The sequence below is a fragment of the Mustela erminea genome, chromosome 9 (genome assembly GCF_009829155.1).
Source record: "Mustela erminea isolate mMusErm1 chromosome 9, mMusErm1.Pri, whole genome shotgun sequence".
Classification (NCBI taxonomy): domain Eukaryota; kingdom Metazoa; phylum Chordata; class Mammalia; order Carnivora; family Mustelidae; genus Mustela; species Mustela erminea.
Genome location: NC_045622.1, coordinates 38197876 through 38215669, shown reverse-complemented (window position 1 = coordinate 38215669; position 17794 = coordinate 38197876). Strand labels below are relative to the sequence as shown.

At 40.0% G+C, this 17794-nt stretch overlaps 1 protein-coding gene across 5 annotated transcripts in view; it reads left to right on the top strand.

Annotated features, from left to right (window-relative positions):
• DEUP1 (deuterosome assembly protein 1) overlaps positions 1-17175 on the top strand; it is an 81124-nt gene extending 63949 nt beyond the window's left edge. For 4 of the 5 annotated variants that reach the window (XM_032358768.1, XM_032358770.1, XM_032358769.1 and 1 more), the window contains 3 exons: positions 568-764; positions 7526-7640; positions 16856-17175. In XM_032358768.1, the coding sequence (XP_032214659.1) occupies positions 568-764; positions 7526-7640; positions 16856-17032 (489 nt within the window). In that variant the 3' untranslated portion in view covers positions 17033-17175. The remainder of the gene's footprint in view (positions 1-567; positions 765-7525; positions 7641-16855) is intronic. The other variant, XM_032358771.1, reaches the window with a different exon arrangement.
• The last annotated feature ends 619 nt before the right edge of the window (positions 17176-17794 follow it).

Below are 17794 nucleotides of genomic sequence, written 5' to 3'. Positions count from 1 at the left end.
TATACCAGATAGTAGAACTCTATCATGAAGCTGCACTCCTCAAAACTAGGGTACTGGGACCATCTCAGCTGTTAGATCTTTGCTTTAAAATGGTCCAGAAGCAGATTCTAGTCTATATGGATTTTGTATATAATTTGTTGCATCACCCAAGAGTGGGGAAGCAATATGTGATTTTTCTCTAATGACATGTGTTCTTGTCATCAGAAAAAGTCTTTCAAAATTGAAATGTATATTTATTCTTGTTCCATTATTAACACCAGAAGGCATACCCCATAGACATGAAAACTCTTAAATCCAGCTAATCTGTTCTAGATACAGAGAATGCTAATGCGTACATGGACACTAGAGTATGCATTGCTTTCCTGGGCATGTGTTCAATGGCAGCCGTCACTGAGTACCTGTGTTGTGAGGAGGTGAGGGGGAAGGGCCTTAGGAAGTACAGAGGAGTAGATCCGTATCTTTGGACTCCAATGGAAGACCCCTTCCAACAGACGTGTTTAAACGCACAGAATATATGCATCACTTATAAGGAACAGCTTTTTCAGTGATTTTTTTTTAATTCTTTAGACTATGGACTTCACTAACAGGGAACATTCAAGGCATACATCTATTAACAAACTGGAACACGAGAATGAAAGGCTCCGAAATGATCTTGCAAAACTTCGTGTCAATGGCAAATCAGCATGGGCTAACCAAAATACCTATGAGGAAATGGGACAGTACACCTATCAAAACCAAGTAAAAATGGAAAAACATGAAGATAGGTATGATAGCTCTCTTATATAAGGACACAAATGTATGCACATTTAATAGAAATGAATTTTGAAACAATTCAAAATAGAATTTTGTAAACTTGCTCTTCAGTTGTTAAAAATTTTATTTTGCAATGGTACTGCATAGTATAGATCTGTTGTTTTATGTGAAATTCTGTGCTGTTGATAGCTTTCAAAATCTAACAGGGAAATGGGTAGTGTTACAGTGAATTTTTGTCTCTTCAGACCCTTCTTAGATACTGAAGCAGCAATAAAATATACAAACAGATATCTTATTTTTAATGTCAAAAGAAAAACTAGATTTTCATATGTTACATATATTGTTCAAACAAAGTAGAAATATAGGACTATGTCACTTCTGACTCACTTCAAAATATACACTTTATTCCGACACTCCAACAGTAGCAACAAACCAGTGATTGCTTCCTAGGGAAAGAATTGGACAATGGGTAGGAGGTTTCCCCTGAGTGAAGAGAAGCATATGGGGAATTAATATCTGCTAGCCACAGGATCCCTTTTAAAGTGCCTTAGTTCAGAATTTAAGTAAATATGTCAACTATAAAATCAGACTAATTTATTCAACTTTAATAAAATATTTATGGAATCAAATCTGTCTCTGGAGACCTTTTTGTCTTTCTCCAGACTTGGAAAATTCTCCGCAAAATAAACAAGCTTCTTTTCTCACAGGACAGCTCTGAGTTATTAACATGCTAGTGTACATTGTGAGGGTCAAGAAGGGGTGTAGTATGCAACACTCCCCAAACTCATTTAATACCAGATTTATTAGCATTTTGTGGTGCCACAAAATGGTGAATTGATAGGACCCAACTTCAATACAACTTGAGCTCAAGAACTCATAGTACTTAGCAGGAAGACCTCACATACTGTTTTCATATAACATAATATTTACAACCTTGGGAAATTTATGGAAACTTTGTTATCCTCAATTTCCAATCAATAAATAGGGATAATAATTATAAGTTTCTTTGCGAGAATTGGAGAAGAACACATAGTTCCATGTAAAACAAGTATTTCCATAAATGTTAGCCATTCTTATTGATATTATTATTACTAACAAAATAGTTAGCCTTTAGAATAATATGAATACTTCTTCAACAACACACAGTGCCTAAAAAGTTGGTGTTGATGGTCAAATGGCTGAATCTGACATTTCCTCAGAGATAGGTGGGGTGGAGGAGGGGTGAATCCAGACTCATCCTTGTAACAAAGCATGCCCAGTTCTACAGGTAGATAAATGCATAAATTCACGGGACATACCAAAAAATATGTCTGTTCAACATTCTTGTGGATGTTGTGTATGTCTCTCCTACTGGTATCACCTCATCCCTGTACAAGTTAGAGGATAGGTCCTAATCAGATGCAAGAAATGGCCACCTTTCGAAAGTGCTAAATTAATAGCCTTTCTTCAAGTAGTTCAGGAAGGAAATGAGGACAGACTGGCTGCTACCCAAAAAAAAAAAAAAAAAAAAAAATTGATGGCAGGATGCTGGCCAGGGCAGAGGTTGGGGATCTGGGGAGGGGGTGCAGATAAATGGAACAGGCCACTGAGACATGGCTGTGGGCCAGTTCTCTGGTGTGCCCATGTGCTGGCCAGTAGAATTGAAAATCTGTCCAAAAGGGGTCTCATTTTGATTGTGGCACAGAAGTATATTTTCTAATATGGAATTAATCCTACTATGCAGTTTTCTCCGTGGGTCAAATCACAAACCCATGTATACGTTGTTTATTTTTCCCCCTTGGCAAGAGAAAAGCAAACCCCTAAAGATATGATAAAGGGTCTTCCTGTGGATCTTAGCCAGAACTGGACTGGATAGAGCCCCCATTAGGGGCAGAACACTGTTTCCTGTTCTTGCTTGTTGGGAATAACTCTGAAAGCCTTAGATGACAGTACCAGGAGTTGTTATTTAAAAGACAGTTACTTTGTCTTTTGTTATTTTTAAAGAAGTAATTTTGGGGCACCTGGGTGGCTCAGTGGGTTAAGCCGCTGCCTTCGGCTCAGGTCATGATCTCAGGGTCCTGGGATCGAGTCCCACATCGGGCTCTCTGCTCAGCAGGGAGCCTGCTTCCCTCTCTCTCTCTCTCTCTCTGCCTGCCTCTCTGCCTACTTGTGATCTCTCTCTGTCAAATAAATAAATAAAATCTTTAAAAAAAAAAGTAATTTTATTGTTTGGATTGCCCCCTTTCTGCTTTGTTGGACGGCACAGAATGTGTTAGAAGTGCCTAACAAAAATAAGACAGTAGGGGACACAGAAAGCAACACGAGGTAAAGTGCTCAGCAGGAGATTATCTTAATAAGCAGTTTGGACCTACTATTTCTGCTGCAGACCCTTGTGTCCTGCCAGTCTCATCTGTTGAAAGTTTCATTAAATTAGTTTTAATGCCTTGTCTGATTTCAGTGTTCTCCAGTGACCTGATTTTTAAAAGAAACAGCATTTCAAATGTTCTGAATAAATTATTACCATGTAGAACCCACTATGGGGAAAGTGTTGTTGAGTTGCAAGGACAGCGGGCTCCGCAGTAGAGAGCTGTAAAGTACATGTCTATTAATTTTAGCAAGTGAAAAATGAAATGTTCCTTCTTTCCCTCACAGCACAGCTCAGTGAAGCCAAATAGCAAAAGCTCTATGTACTCATGAGACATAAAAATCATCAGAAAATACTGAGTCATATTTACATAGCAATGGCTAATGCGGTGAGGTCTCATTAAACTATTTTAGAAAGGAGAAATCTTTTAGGTACAGGTATATGAAGAAAGTATTCCACAAAAAAAATTTTTAAAGACTTTATTGATTTATTTGTCAGAGAGAGAGAGCACAAGCAAGGGGAGCGGCAGGCAGAGGGAACAGCAGACTCCCCACTGAGCAGGAGCCTGATGCAGGACTCCATCCCAGGACCCTGCGATGATGACCTGAGCCAAAGGGAGATGCTTAACCGATTGAGTCACCCAGACGTCCCCCACAAAATTTTTAAGTCTGATTTTTAGCTGCTGCTTCCTTTTAGCTGAGGAAGATTAGCATAATACATTTTTTAATTTTTTTATTTTATTTAAATTGGATTAATTAACATGTAGTGTATTATTAGTTTCAGAAGCAGAGTTCAGGGATTCATCAGTTGCCTACAGCACCCAGTGCTCACATCACATGCCCTCTTCAATGCCCATCACCCAGTTACTCCAGCCCCCCACCCCTCCGGCAACCCTCAGTTCTGTTTCCTATGGTTTGTCTTCCTCACTGATTTCATCTTATTTTATTTTTCCTTCCATTTCCCTGTGATCCTCTGTTTTGTTCCTTAAATTCCACACATGAGTGGGGCGCCTGGGTGGCTCAGTGGGTTAAGCCTCTGCCTTCAGCTCAGGTCATGATCTCAAAGTCCTGGGATCGAGCCCCGCATCAGGCTCTCTGCTCAGTGGGGAGCTTGCTTCCCCCTCTCTCTCTGCCCGCCTCTGTCCCTACTTGTGATCTCTCTCTGTCAACTAAATAAATAAAATCTTTTTTTAAAAATTCCACATATGGGGGCGCCTGGGTGGCTCAGTGGGTTAAGCCACTGCCTTCGGCTCAGGTCATGATCTCAGGGTCCTGGGATCGAGTCCCGCATCGGGCTCTCTGCTCGGCAGGGAGCCTGCTTCCTCCTCTCTCTCTGCCTGCCTCTCTGCCTACTTGTAATCTCTGTCTGTCAAATAAAATAAATAAAATCTTTAAAAAAAAAAAAAATTCCACATATGAGCGAAATCATATGGTAATTTTCTTTCTCTGATTGATGTATTTCACATAATACATTTTTAAATAATCCTTTATCCACTCAGAAGTAACTCAATTTTTTTTCATTCCTATTAGAATAAGAAGTTCTTCATGCTCATCCACTTAAAATGCAAAGCATTTTAGGATATTCCAAAAGATTTGCTTTCTGATAAGAAAGTTATTCAGCACTTTAAAAAATTATGAATAAGATATAATTTAATTTGGTGAGGAGGTATTGAATATTTTTAAAGTTTTTAAAAGTTAGAGTTTTGAAGTTTAAGGGTAATTTACAAGCTAATTTAGAATAGCCGTATCCAGAGTGATTAACATGACCAATTTTAATGACACGTCAATTTTGTAATAAAAGGGGCTTCATCTCTATATACAATACATACTTAAAAGTTAATGTAAAGTTTTAAAGGTTACATCATGCACTGGAGAGAGTTTAGTGATCATAAATATTAATCATTAAAATTGCTTCAAATCTAGTTAAGAAATAAAAAGATTCTAATATTAAGAAAACCAAAGTTGGTGGGTTTGTCATAACCACTCTCACAGAATCCCTTGTCAAGGGAGGAATAGTCATCCAGAAGCCAAAAAAGTAAGTTGAGAAAATTTTGTACCAAGGCGTTACTGAATAAGGAGCAAAACATAGCAGGCTGAACAGTTGCGGGCCAGGAAATAATGAGTAGTTCGTGGAACCGGGAGCATCACGTGGAGTGCTAGAAGGCAAGGTTGGAAGCAGGCAAATTAGCACTTGTGAAGGGAACCTGTTCATGCTAAGAATATTATCCTGTAGCCCAGGGAAAACTAACAGAGGACCAGGAACAGATGTCCAGTCGGACAACTCTGAAAACTATGGACAGCTGACACCATGGCCTCAGAGGCAGAGCTCTGCTCCCACCAACAACTGGGTCCTGCCCTTCTGGCCTAAGCAGGCAGAGGCCTGGGACAAGGGCCTGTGGAAAAGCAAACTGAAAAGACCAGCTTGTGAGAAGGAAATAAAAGCCTTCAGAAATAACTTTTAAGATAGCTTTTAAACTGATAGACTGAACATTTTTGCAAGACGGTTTTATGAAGTATTTGAATAGCTGATTTTAGAAGAACTTTTCAGATATAAAGACGACTTAAAACAAAAGGATTTTACTCCATAATGTAGACTTTCCTTTCAATCTCTATATTTTATGGATCTTACAGTAAAACGCATGTTCACCTGTAAGTTTCAGGAATTAACACTGTAAAACTGTATCGATACATCCAAAGCAAAAGGGGTCATTGAGATACTTCTATAGAATATTTAGGACAAATACTTTCCCTGAAATCTTTGTATAATTGAGATTATGAAGAGATATATATTTCTTGAGTCCCTTCTATAATTATCTTACTTTTCCCACTGTGCTTTGACGTGTAGATGTTACCCTCACTCAGTTAAAAGGTTCCACTGCAGACTCTGTGCAGATGTACCCTACAATTGTTATAATTCTATCCGAATTGTGGGCTGTTTCATCTTAACATGCACATCATAAACCACGTTATTTCAGTTTAATTTGCTGTTCTGTTTCCATGGTAATTATGGTTTGGAAGAATGGATTTTAAAAAGGATATATTTCAAGATCAGTAAAAATGGAAAACATGTTGTGTTTGTTTTTATGTCCTAATTTACAGATGTCTCACTTAACTTTTATTGTTACTTGTATGCACCACTTTGAGAATGTTTACATGATAGGAAACAAGCCTGTATAGACAGATAGTCTTTGGATAAGAACAGAGAACAGAAATGTGAATTTTTTGCAACTGCAGGAAATTAAAATATGAAGGCTTTGAAAATGGTAAATCAATACCTGTGGAGAATTTGAATAATCAGTAAAAATGAATAAATAATCTTAAGTTGAAGGGATTCTTATGTTCTCGTGGGCTTTGATGATTTTGATTGAATTTCAACCCCAATTTCATGAATTAATGTTCAGAAAGACATTTATTTGGTCCCAAGTAGCTTGTACTGTTAGGACCTCTTTATGTAAAATTTTATGGGAAATTGGTTCGGTTTTTTGCTTTGTTCTTCCTTTGTTTAGTCAGCATACCAAAATTTAAAATCTCACTGGTTTTTTATTCAGTCTTCTACCTTCTACCTTCTATTTTAGTACAAACAACCAATTCTGTACTGTACCTTTCATCCCAATTGTGAAGTTCATTTCTCCCAACAACCCACTTTTTATCAAAGAAAAAATTAAAGTCACAGAAAGACATAATTTCCTGCTCAAGGTCAAGGTCATAAAACTACTAAGTGTGGAAGAATTTAGGAGATGATACAAATTGAAAAAATGTTTTTTTATGATTTTATTGAGAGAAATAGAGAAAATGCATGAGCAGGAGGGAGGGCAGAGGGAGAAGCAGACTTCTTGCTGGGCAGAGAGCCCAGCTCAGGACTCGATCCCAGGACCCCCGGATCCTGACCTGAGCTGAAGGCACCTAACTGACTGAGCCACCCAGGCACAGCAAAATGTTGCAAATTATTAAGCCCTGTAGAAATTAGAATTATTGTACAAGGACTTAGTTTAGCATTAAAAAAAAAGCAGCATAATTCTGTTAAGAAAGCCAGCAAGGTTAAGTGAAATAGAGAATACAAAAAGAGGATTATTTAGAATCATCAAGGGCAGCAGTGTGAGCTGTTCTGAGATTCTTCCCAAATTGGGTATCATGTTATTGAATTAAATGGCAAAGAGACCCAAAAGTAAAACACAGAAACGGATGCAATCCAGGCAATAAGAATAGAAGAATATTTTTAACAATTACCAAGTTTCCGGTTCACTATTAATCATTAGAAATGACTCATCAGGAAGATGATTTTCAAAGAGATACCGAGATAAGAAGCCCAAAGTTTTTGTGCTTCCCCCCGCCCAGCCACCACCTTTAGACATCAGAGAAACTACCTTAGCCGCGAGAATAAGCAGTGTCCTTGGTGTAGCAGTAAACGAGGACCATCCTTCTCTTCTAGACTTAGCCAAGATCGTGAGCCGAACAGAAGTGTGACACCTCCTCTGCCGCCTTTGCCATTTCAAACCAAAGAAATGACAAGTCCCCTGGTTAGTGACGACGAAGTGTTCCCACTGGTGAGTGGCTTATTTTTTTCCTTTAGGGAGTGATTACTCTTACACTGATACGTATATACTGATGTACACATTTAAAAAAAAAAAAAAAGTTGCTCTGGATTGGACTCCGAGGTGGGTCTGCGCGTCATCTGGCCATGCCTTTCCTTAGAAGGAAAAGAGATCCATAATGCTCCATGAAGTGTTTCTGTCTCTGGCTATTACCCTCTAGTGCAGGCCAGAATTACTGGTGAAAATTTTAAAATTTTAAAAATTCAAATTTTTAAAAATTCAAATGCTTAGGACTCATCCTTTGACACTGCATGAGCCCTCAATGATCTGCCTATTTTAAAGAGCAACAAATGATCTTTTATGTCTGTTTTATTTTTTTTCTTTTTAAATTTTTTTCTTTTTTAGATATTTTATTTATTCATTTGAGAGAGAGAGAAAGAGAGCACAAGCAGGGGGAGAGGTAGAGGAAGAGGGAGAAACAGACTCTGCTGAGGTGGGAGCCGATGTGGGACTCGATCCCAGGACCCTGGGATCATGACCTGACCCAGAGGCACACACTTAACCGTTTGAGCCACCCAAGAGTCCTTTTATGCCTGTTTAAAAAAAAAAAAAATCTTTTTATTGACTCTGACATACATACAGAAATACTCACAATCAGAATCGTTCAGCTTGATGAGTTATCACAGAGGGAACATCCGTGTAATTAGCATGCAAGTAACAAACAGAACGTTGGTGACACTCGGGAAGCACCTCTCGCATTCCCTTCCAGTCACCCCTTCCATTTGCTGCTAAGGTAACCACCACCCTGACTCTCAATGTCACAAATTAGTTGTGGCCATTTGTAAATTTTATGTAAATGGTATCATACTATATGTGTTCTTTATGTCTGGCTTCTTTTACTCAACATTACTTCTGAGGTCCATCATCCACATTGTTTTCTATGGCTGTAGTTGATCTATTTTTGTTTCGCTATAGTAGTCCATTGTACATAAATGCTACATGGGAGAAGACTACGATTTATCCATTTTGCTGTTGGCATGCATTTGAGTTATATCCTGCTTGAGAATATTACAAATAATACCGCTAAACACATTCTCATATGTGTTTTTGGCACACATGTGTACACATTTCCATTGGGCATATTCCCAAGAGTGAAATTGCTAGGTCAGGGGATATTCGTAAGGTCAGTTTTAGGAGGGAATGCAAAACTGTTTTCCTAATTGTTTGAGCCAGTTAATACCCCAATAAGTAGTATACGAGTGTTCCTGTTATATATTCTTTCCAACACTTGGTATTATTAGTCTTTTTAATTTTAGTTTTCCTGGTCAGTGTGTGGTAACTTCCTATTGTGGTTTTAGTTATATATCTGGTGAATAATGAAGCTGAGCTCCTTTTCATATATTTACCGGCCATTTTTATATTCTCCTTTGTAAAATGTCTGTTCAATTTCCTTTCCCAACTTCCTGTTGGACCACCTTTATTCTCATTGATTTGTAGGAGTTCCTTCTATATTCTGGATATAAGCCCTTTGTTGGTTATATAAATTTTAGATATCTTCTCCTACTCTTGTTTCTTCGCTTAATAACATCTTTTGGTAACCAGAAGTTTCTAATTTTAATACACTCAAACTTCTGTGGTTAACATTTTTGGTATCCTATTTAAAGCTTGGCTTGTCCCAAAGTTATAAAAATATTTTCTTCTAGAACCTTTGGCTCTTTACCTTTCATATTTACATTTACACCAGAAATCAATTTTTGCATATGGTGCAAGGTAGTATTATCAAACCCTTTTCCCATGAAAATATTCAATTGAATTTGCACATGTTTTCCATTCCTGTAGATGCTATTGAATTTTCTGTATCCAGAATCAAACTAATGACAGTTTGTTTTCTACTTTCATATCTTTATACCTTTTTTCTCTTTTTCTTGCTTTATTATACTAAGGCCTCCTCCAGTAAATGTTGAGTAGGAGCAGTGGTACAGACAGTATCCTTCTCTCATTCGCAGTTGAAAAGAGAAAGCTTTCAGTAGTCCACCATTATGTATGATATTTCTATAGGTATTTTATAGATTCCTTTGAAAAGATTATGGAAATTCCCTTTTATTCCTAGATTGTGAACTTTGTTCACGAATTAATATGGAATTTTATCAAATGCTTTTACTACTGCTTTTGAAATGACCGAAAAAAAAAATAAAATAAACTATATAATTTTTCTCCTCTGCTTGGCTAGTATATCTTTTCTTGTTAACCCAACTTTGAATTTTTGGAATAAAAAACTCCACTTGATTACTGTATTTGGTCTGTTCATATTGGCTTAGAATTTTTGCTTTGTGTTCACTAGAGAAATTAGCCTGTAATATTCCTTTGCTGTCCTTGTCAGCATTATGCTGACCTCATAAAACAGGGGGAAATGTTCTTAATTTCATATTCTTATGTTTCTTCATTTTCCTTGACTTTCTGCATTGGTTTCTATACATAAAAGAGCCACCTCTCCCTGTCTCAAGAAAATGGTCTCCAGTAGGTTGATTTCAGTCTTTTATTTTTCAAGTCTTGAATTTTCGTTTGATTCTTTTTTTACATTTTCTAGTTCTGTGCTGAAATTTTCTGCCTTATTATTTAATTTCTTGAACATAATATTCACAGGGTTTCTTAAAGTAAGTATTTACCTCAGAAAGTAACTAGTATTACTCTTACCAATTGCATTCACTTGTATTCAAAATATATTATGTAATTTTTCAGCACCTCTCCATGGTATACTCATATTGGATACAAATTATAAACATTGGCTACAACAGAAAATGTTTAAACTGGATGGCTATCCCATGAGTATTTTTCTGCTTTTCTGGAATCTATCCCCTTCTTTTGGAAGTAAGATTTAAGCTCTGGTGGAAAGAGAAGACTTAAAACCATTAACCCTTGAAGCCTTGAAATGCCAGAATTATTTGAACAGAATAAAATCTCATATCGACAAAGTAACTGAAATAAATTTCCTGATTTAAGCTACGGGAACCACTAAGGGGATTTAGCAAATTCTGTATCAACAAAATTTGGATCTTTAAGGACTCCAAAGTAAGCATTACCCCAGGGAAAGCAAACATGATGAATTGCTAAATGTTCTAATGTCAGCAGTTGTTAGCATTGTAGGAACGTTCGTTTCTTCTCAACTATCACCTCATCCGAGGGGCCTGGGCAACCACCCAACCAGAGCACCTCCCTCTTTATTCCCTGACCCCTTGTCCTGGTTTTTGTTTGTTCATAGCACTTCACCATAAGACATTTTACATCTGCTTGTATGTTTGCCTCCCTCCTTTAGAATTTAAGCTCCATGAAAGTAGGGATTTTTTCTTTGTTTACCATTGTAACCCCTGCACCTAAAATAGTGTGTGGCACTAGTAGGCACATAGAAAGCATATGAGATCATCTGTTTTATTAACTTAATAAGCCCTAGGCTTTCTTCTGTCTCTAAAATTCCGTGTTAATCCTTTGAGGAAATTCCTAGCTCCACAGTCACCAGGAAAGAAAATTCTCTACTGTTTTAAGTCTGGGCATGGGGAACTTAATCTGTGATGTTCCCTGAAAGACACAGCCCAGTCCACTCTTCTGGGTCCAGTGGTTCCTCCCCCCCCCACACACTTCTGCATTTTAACTTCTATGTCAATTCTGTTCCTTCCAAGACCATCAGGAACCTTCTAGCTGCTAATTAAATATGCCTTTAAGAACTCATCTTCATCTTTTTTTCTTGAAACTCTCATGTCCTCTGGCTTCTGTGACCCTATTCTTCACTGATTTCCCTGCTGTCTTTCGAATTCCTTTTTCCCAGTCTACTTCCAAGCTTCTGCCTCCTATACATCTCCCTTAAATATTAATATTCATCATTCAGGCATAAAATACACATATATTATAAGCATCAAGTGTATGGCAGGTTCTGTTCTAAACACATCTTTGATGAGACAGACAGGTCTACAGTCTGGCAAAAGAGAGGAATGCCCCACCCCACCCCCACCAAAAAATGGATGAATGGATTAACAAATAGTGTCCCAGACACAGTGGAATACTATTCAGCCATAAAAGGGAGTGAAGTAGTGATACATACTACAATGTGTTGGATGAACCCCCAAAACACAAGGCTAAGCAAGAGCAATAGGCCCCAAAAGATCATATATTTTATGATTCCACCTATATGAAGGGCTGAGAATAGGTGAATCATAGAAACAGGATGCAGATTGGTGGTTACCAAGGGCAGCAAGGGGCGTGGGGAATGGGGATCAGTGGCTTAATGGGTTGAGTTTCCTGTCAGGAGGATGAAACTATTTTGGAACCAGAAAGAGATGGTTGTTCCATAACATTGTGAGTGTAAATTGTAAAGGCCACTGAGTGATTCATTTTAAAATGGTTTTATTTGATGTGCATTTTACCTCAAAAAAGGGTGGGGACAATTAATGACTGGAAACCAAGGAATATAAAAAAAATCCAATAGTGATAAATTGTATGACAAAAAGAGAAGCCAGTGATGTGACAGGAAGTAACAGGAGTGTGAAAGATTACTTTCAGTTACATGACCTGGAAAATGCAGAGGGGACACTGAGGGGACCTAAATTAAGTTGAGACCTAAATTAACAACAACAACAACAAATGATCCAAAGATCTGGAGGAGGAGGTCTGCAGGCAGAGGGAGTCCCTGCTGCAGATCTGTAAGGCACGATCAAGTTTGTTAAGTTTGAGAACCAGTCAAGGAGCAGGTGGATGCTAGTCTGGACCTAGGAGGAGAGAGAGGATGGAATGAAATGGGGACAGAGAAGTGTTCAGAAGAAAAGATCTGTAGAGACTATAGGCCAAGGGAAGGACTTTGAGTTTTGTTTTTAAAATATCTTTTAAGAAGACCCTTTTGATTGCCAAATAAATAATAAATTATAGAGGGGCAGATGTAGGAATGGGGGGAACAATTTTCAGGCTATTTCAGTAGTCAAGGCAAGAGATGATGGTGCTGGCTTGGCTACAGCGGAGAGAGAGAAACATCTGGGATCTGGGAAATGGGGTGGAGAACACACCAGACTGACAGGGGGTTGGCTCTGGGAGGTGAGGGAAAGAGAGGACTCTGAGAGGACTCCTAGGATGGCATCCTGAGCACCGGGTGGATGCTAGTGCCACGTGCAGACATGAAAGACAAGGGGGAGGAGCGGGGTGAGAGGATAAGGCCATGATTTCTAGACAGGGCCCTGCATTCAGTATGTTTATTAGTCATGCGATGAGGATATCAGATAGGTGTTGGGAGACGGGACTCTGGTATTCCAGCAAGAGATCAGAGCTGGAAACAAAGTATGGGAGTAGTCAGCATGTGGCTGGCATTGAAATCTGTAGGGCTGGATGAGAATACTTTGCAGGGTATAAATGGGGAAACTGTCCCAAGACAAAGCCTCAGACCCTAACACTTAGTGGTTCAATGGGAACCTTGAAGGAGAGGAGGAAAAACTGATGGCAAAGGAGGTGGGACCCATGAGCAACAAGGCTTATTTGCAGAAACAGCCATCGACAAGATACGAAGGAATAGAATCCACAGTAGAGCTAGAAGTAAGAGTCTCTGAAACTGAGTATGGCCTAAAATATGGCGAGAGGTGCAAAAGGGCGTGGAGAGATGAGGGAGCTCCCTCCTGAGAAGGAGGCACCAGGTAATGAGTGAGAAAGTGAATATCCCAGGGAAGGGCAGTAGGACAGTCAGGCGGTGTTAACTAACCATCTGACATTTGCGGTCATGGACTTCCAAGTGGAATCAGTCCCTGCAGTGATATAACCCCCACCCGCCCATCGACCTGCCCCTCAGATGCAGGCATGGATCAGGCTGTTTATTTAGGCCTGGGTTTTACCCAGTCCCTAGGACAGAGACAGGATACGGGTAGGGGGCGGGGAGGATGGGGGACAAGTTTCTGAATGGTTGTAAGGATGGATCTGGGATATAAGCAGAGTTAGAAGGGGATGAGTGACGTGAGAAAGTGGGGATACTAGACTAAGCTGGAAGGATAGCAGACGGGTTGCTGAAAATCTCCGTTAATACATAATGCGGTTATCATTGCTGACAAGGTCGAGAACATGAACATGGGATGGGGGCCTGAAATGAAGTTCTCTCCAAGATCCCATTTTTGAACTGCTTTTTTTATTTGCATGTCTTGGATGATTTCAATCAGACTCAGGGCTTTAATTATCTATAACTTTGAAATATCTCTGATCCAGACCTATCTTTTGAGATCTGGACTGATGACCTATTGCATCTTCTATATGACAATCTGTCTGAGTCCCAAGTCACCTCTAACTCAGCATTATTCAAAATCAAATGCACTTACTCCATTCATATATTAATTAAAAATTTTGTTTAAAATATACTCTGTGCCCAAATCTGTGCTAGAACCTGGGGAATTGAAAATAAGTAAGACCTTAACCCTAATGGGCCCCTTTTACTGTTTTATTTTTTCTCAGTAAATGGCATTGATGTCACCCACTCATCATTCAAGCCAGAAGTTAGGAAGTCATCCATCTGAGATCAGGTTTCCTAGAATCTGAGATGGAGATTCTTATGAAAGTGATTTACTGAAGGTAGTATTCTCGACAGAAGGAGAGTCAGGGAAGCAGTCTAAGGGAGGGGAGAAAAGCTAAACAAGGGTGAGGTCTCAGCAAGAAGTTAGCTTGGCCTGGTCTCACCAGGAGCTTGGAGCATGAATGGCATGACAGAGTAGGTTCCCTTGGTGATAGGAAGTCAGGCGTTCCGGGCCTTGTGTCCATCAGTCCTTGCCTCTGGGAGGAGAGGGAATGGGCTGAAGGAGCTACTGCAACTTCTTGGATGAGGCAGGAGGCTCCAGCCCAGCTGAGGGTAGGTTTCCAGAGAACCAACACCCACAGCAGCTGGGGAATGGATGTACTAGCCCATTGAAGGGAATCCTCATAGGGCACCAACAGCTTCTGCTACCATCTGCCTCTTGAACTGCTCAGATCATATTCTCTTCCTGTTGTTCATTCCATTCCGGCCTAGCTTCTCCAAGCTTCTGGCTGGCCGTAATTTCTGGGAAAGCTCAAGAGGAGGGTTAGTGCAACAAAATACAGGCCTTGATGCTGCAACTGGTCTCAAGGACTTGACTGCTAGTCATCATCTCTTCACCCATTCTAGACGCCCATGCCCTTGCCAGGATGTGGCTACTTACAGTTAAAAGTAGGCACGAGGGTATTAAAAGAAATCTCAGTGGCTCATTTGAATATCAGACATGTTCCTTACAACCTCTGTTATGTAGCAATAGTCTTTTTTATTTAAGATTTTCATTATTTATTTGACAAAAAGAGAGAGAGAGAGAGCACATACCCACAAGCAGGGGAAGCAGCAGAGGGAGAGGGAGAAGCAGACTCCCCGCTGAGCAGGGAGCCCAATGTGGGGCTCAATCCCAGGACCCCGGGATTATGACCTGAGCCGAAGGCAGACACTTAATGGACTGAGCGCGCAGGTGCCCCATGTAGCAGTAGTCTCTGTGGTGATTAGGGCCAGGTACCTCTGCTGGGGTAGTACCTCTTTTCTGAGCCTCTGATCTTGTTGGAATGAGGTGCCCAAGGTGGCTAGGTGGCGGCTAGTGCTTTAAGTTTAGTGAGAGTCTTATAGGTCTCTTGTTGGAGGCATTTTCCTCTCTGAGACCAACCACCTCGATACTCAAGATACAAAGACAGAAGGTCCAAATTCTCCAAGTGGGTCAACAGAAATGACAGAGAGTGGAGCCATTCCTCCATCTTCCCTTCTGTTCCCAGATTCCTGTGTCCTACCTGTTGGAAACACAGTAGTGTGTAATAGCCATTGGTTGACTGTCTACACCATATCCCGGAGAAGGGTACCCCATCCTCACAGGGTATAATTTCCCAGCTGATGCCCCAGCCCTGCCTTCAAGAAGTCTATCAGGCTAGCATCCTCTAGAGGGGGTTGTATGCAGGAAGCCCAATGAATGCCAACGTCATGCCCCACTGACATACTCCTCTGCTGCAAATTAGGTTCCTTTAGTATTAATCAGGATCCCACATCAGTAAATCGGTCTGTCTGTGAGCTCTCAGGTAGTGGTCAAGGCCAAGGCCCTTTGGGCAGGAAAGGCAAACCCATAGAATACATGTCAGTGCTGGTAAGGATGAAACATTGCCCTTTCCAAGGTGTAAGGGACCCTGTGTGAACTGATTGCCAAGAGGCTTGTTGGTGTCCTTGAGAGATGCTGCCCTGTTAGGAATTCCTCAGCTTTGGTCTTTGTTGCAAGCAGATGAGATACTCAATAGCAACAGCTAGCTAACTTAACCTTGGCGAAAGGCAGATCGCACCATTGGACCCATCTGTAATTTCCACTGAGTGGCTAAGGACAGAGCTTGATCCAGTCATCCTACCCACTTCTTAGATGCTCTACCTCAACCAGGGCTCAGCAGCATTACAGGAACTGTTTTACAAATAGTATAAAGTTCTCTGGCCTTGTTGCGGAATCTTAAGGGCCTTCAATGCAACTTGCCTACTAAACTCACCAGAGGCTACACAAGGCAATTTTTTTTCTATCAGAGACTCCTCTAGTGTGGGATCTGCTAAGTCATTTGGTATAAATTAGGACTTCACAGGTCACAAAGAATCAAATGAACACTCCCGTATTACCACAAAGTGTGTAACTGGGCGCTCACGACTGAGGCTTTGTCAGCTCTAATCAGACAAATGAGCTGCGTTCCAGCACTAGGGCCTTCCCCACGAGGAAGCTTCTCGTACGGCAACATGCACCATGCTGCCGGCCCTCCCCACCTGGCCAACTCCAGACAGCAGTTAGCTCCCTTTTTCCTCCAGTCCTTATTTTTTTTTTTTTTTTTTCCTATTAAGCTTTCCTTGCCCAAGTCTACTATAATCTTCATTTTAGCTTTTTGGAGTTGCCTATTTTCAGGTGAGTAACCTCGGTTTGACAAATTGGTCAAGTATGTTTCAGGCAAGTTCCGTGTTGTCCCTGCTTTTGCAGTTGGACACAGTAATATTCGTTTCTAGAGCTTTGGAATATAATGGTGCTGTGATGTTTTCGTTCCGTCAGGATTTCCCGAGCAGTCCCTGGATTACAAAAGCAGGGAGAGTTTAGCGTGGATTATCTCCCTGAGAGTTGCCCTTCGACCGTGCCAGGGATGAAGCGCATCTGGAAACAGGAAGGTTTAGAAGGCTTTGTGTTTCCTCATCTAACATTTCTTTCTGTCTTTAGTCTCCCCCAGATATAGTCTTCCCAGCCTCTCTGGCTGCACAGCACTTCCTTCTGGAGGAAGAGAAACGAGCAAAAGAATTTGAGAAACTTCTAAATACGCATATTGATGAACTGCAAAGACATACAGAATTTACTCTTAATAAATACAGCAAGCTAAAACAAAATAGACACGTATGAGCTTTTAAACTCCTTTATTTGCTTCCCTCACCCCAAGAAAAAAAAGCTCTGGCAAAATATTTACAAAGCTGAATAATGAAACTGAGAAATTTTGTTCTGTTTTCTTAAGAAATCATTTCTGTTAGGCAGCTAGAAAATATTTTGTTCGACAAAGCTGTTTGTATTTCTACATTTACGTAGTAAATTGTTTGGCTGCAGAGTAATGAGAAAATAAACGTTGACTACTCCAAAAGAGATTTGTTTCCCAGTCTAAGGAATATTGTGGAATTCAATATGGGGCTTTCCCCCACTTGAATCGTGTATACTGAAAATGCATTTCGTCTGTAACACAAAATGAGGGAAAGGGAATGCCGCCTTCCAAATACCAATGCATCGAGCACAACTCACTTGTTCTAGGTCTGGAAACTCGAGGATTTTTAAGAACGAAAAGACATTATTTTGAGCTATGTCAACATCCTAAAATTTCTTTTAGGAAAAAAAAACAGTACAGCTTTACTGGTTTCGTGTTCGTCCTTGTAATGTCTCTGTTTTAACACAGTGAGACATGGAACAAGCTGTTTACACACTTAACATATATGTGCCAGCCAGAGATTAAAGCTTTCCTGTTAATGTTAACTACTTCATGGACATGAACAAGATCAAGAAGATATAAAACATTACTGTTGTGACATTCTTCTCTGTAATACCTCTGTTGTTAATATAATAAAGGAATACGAAATTCTGTGGACTGAAAACATAAATGCCAAATCTGTATACAACAGT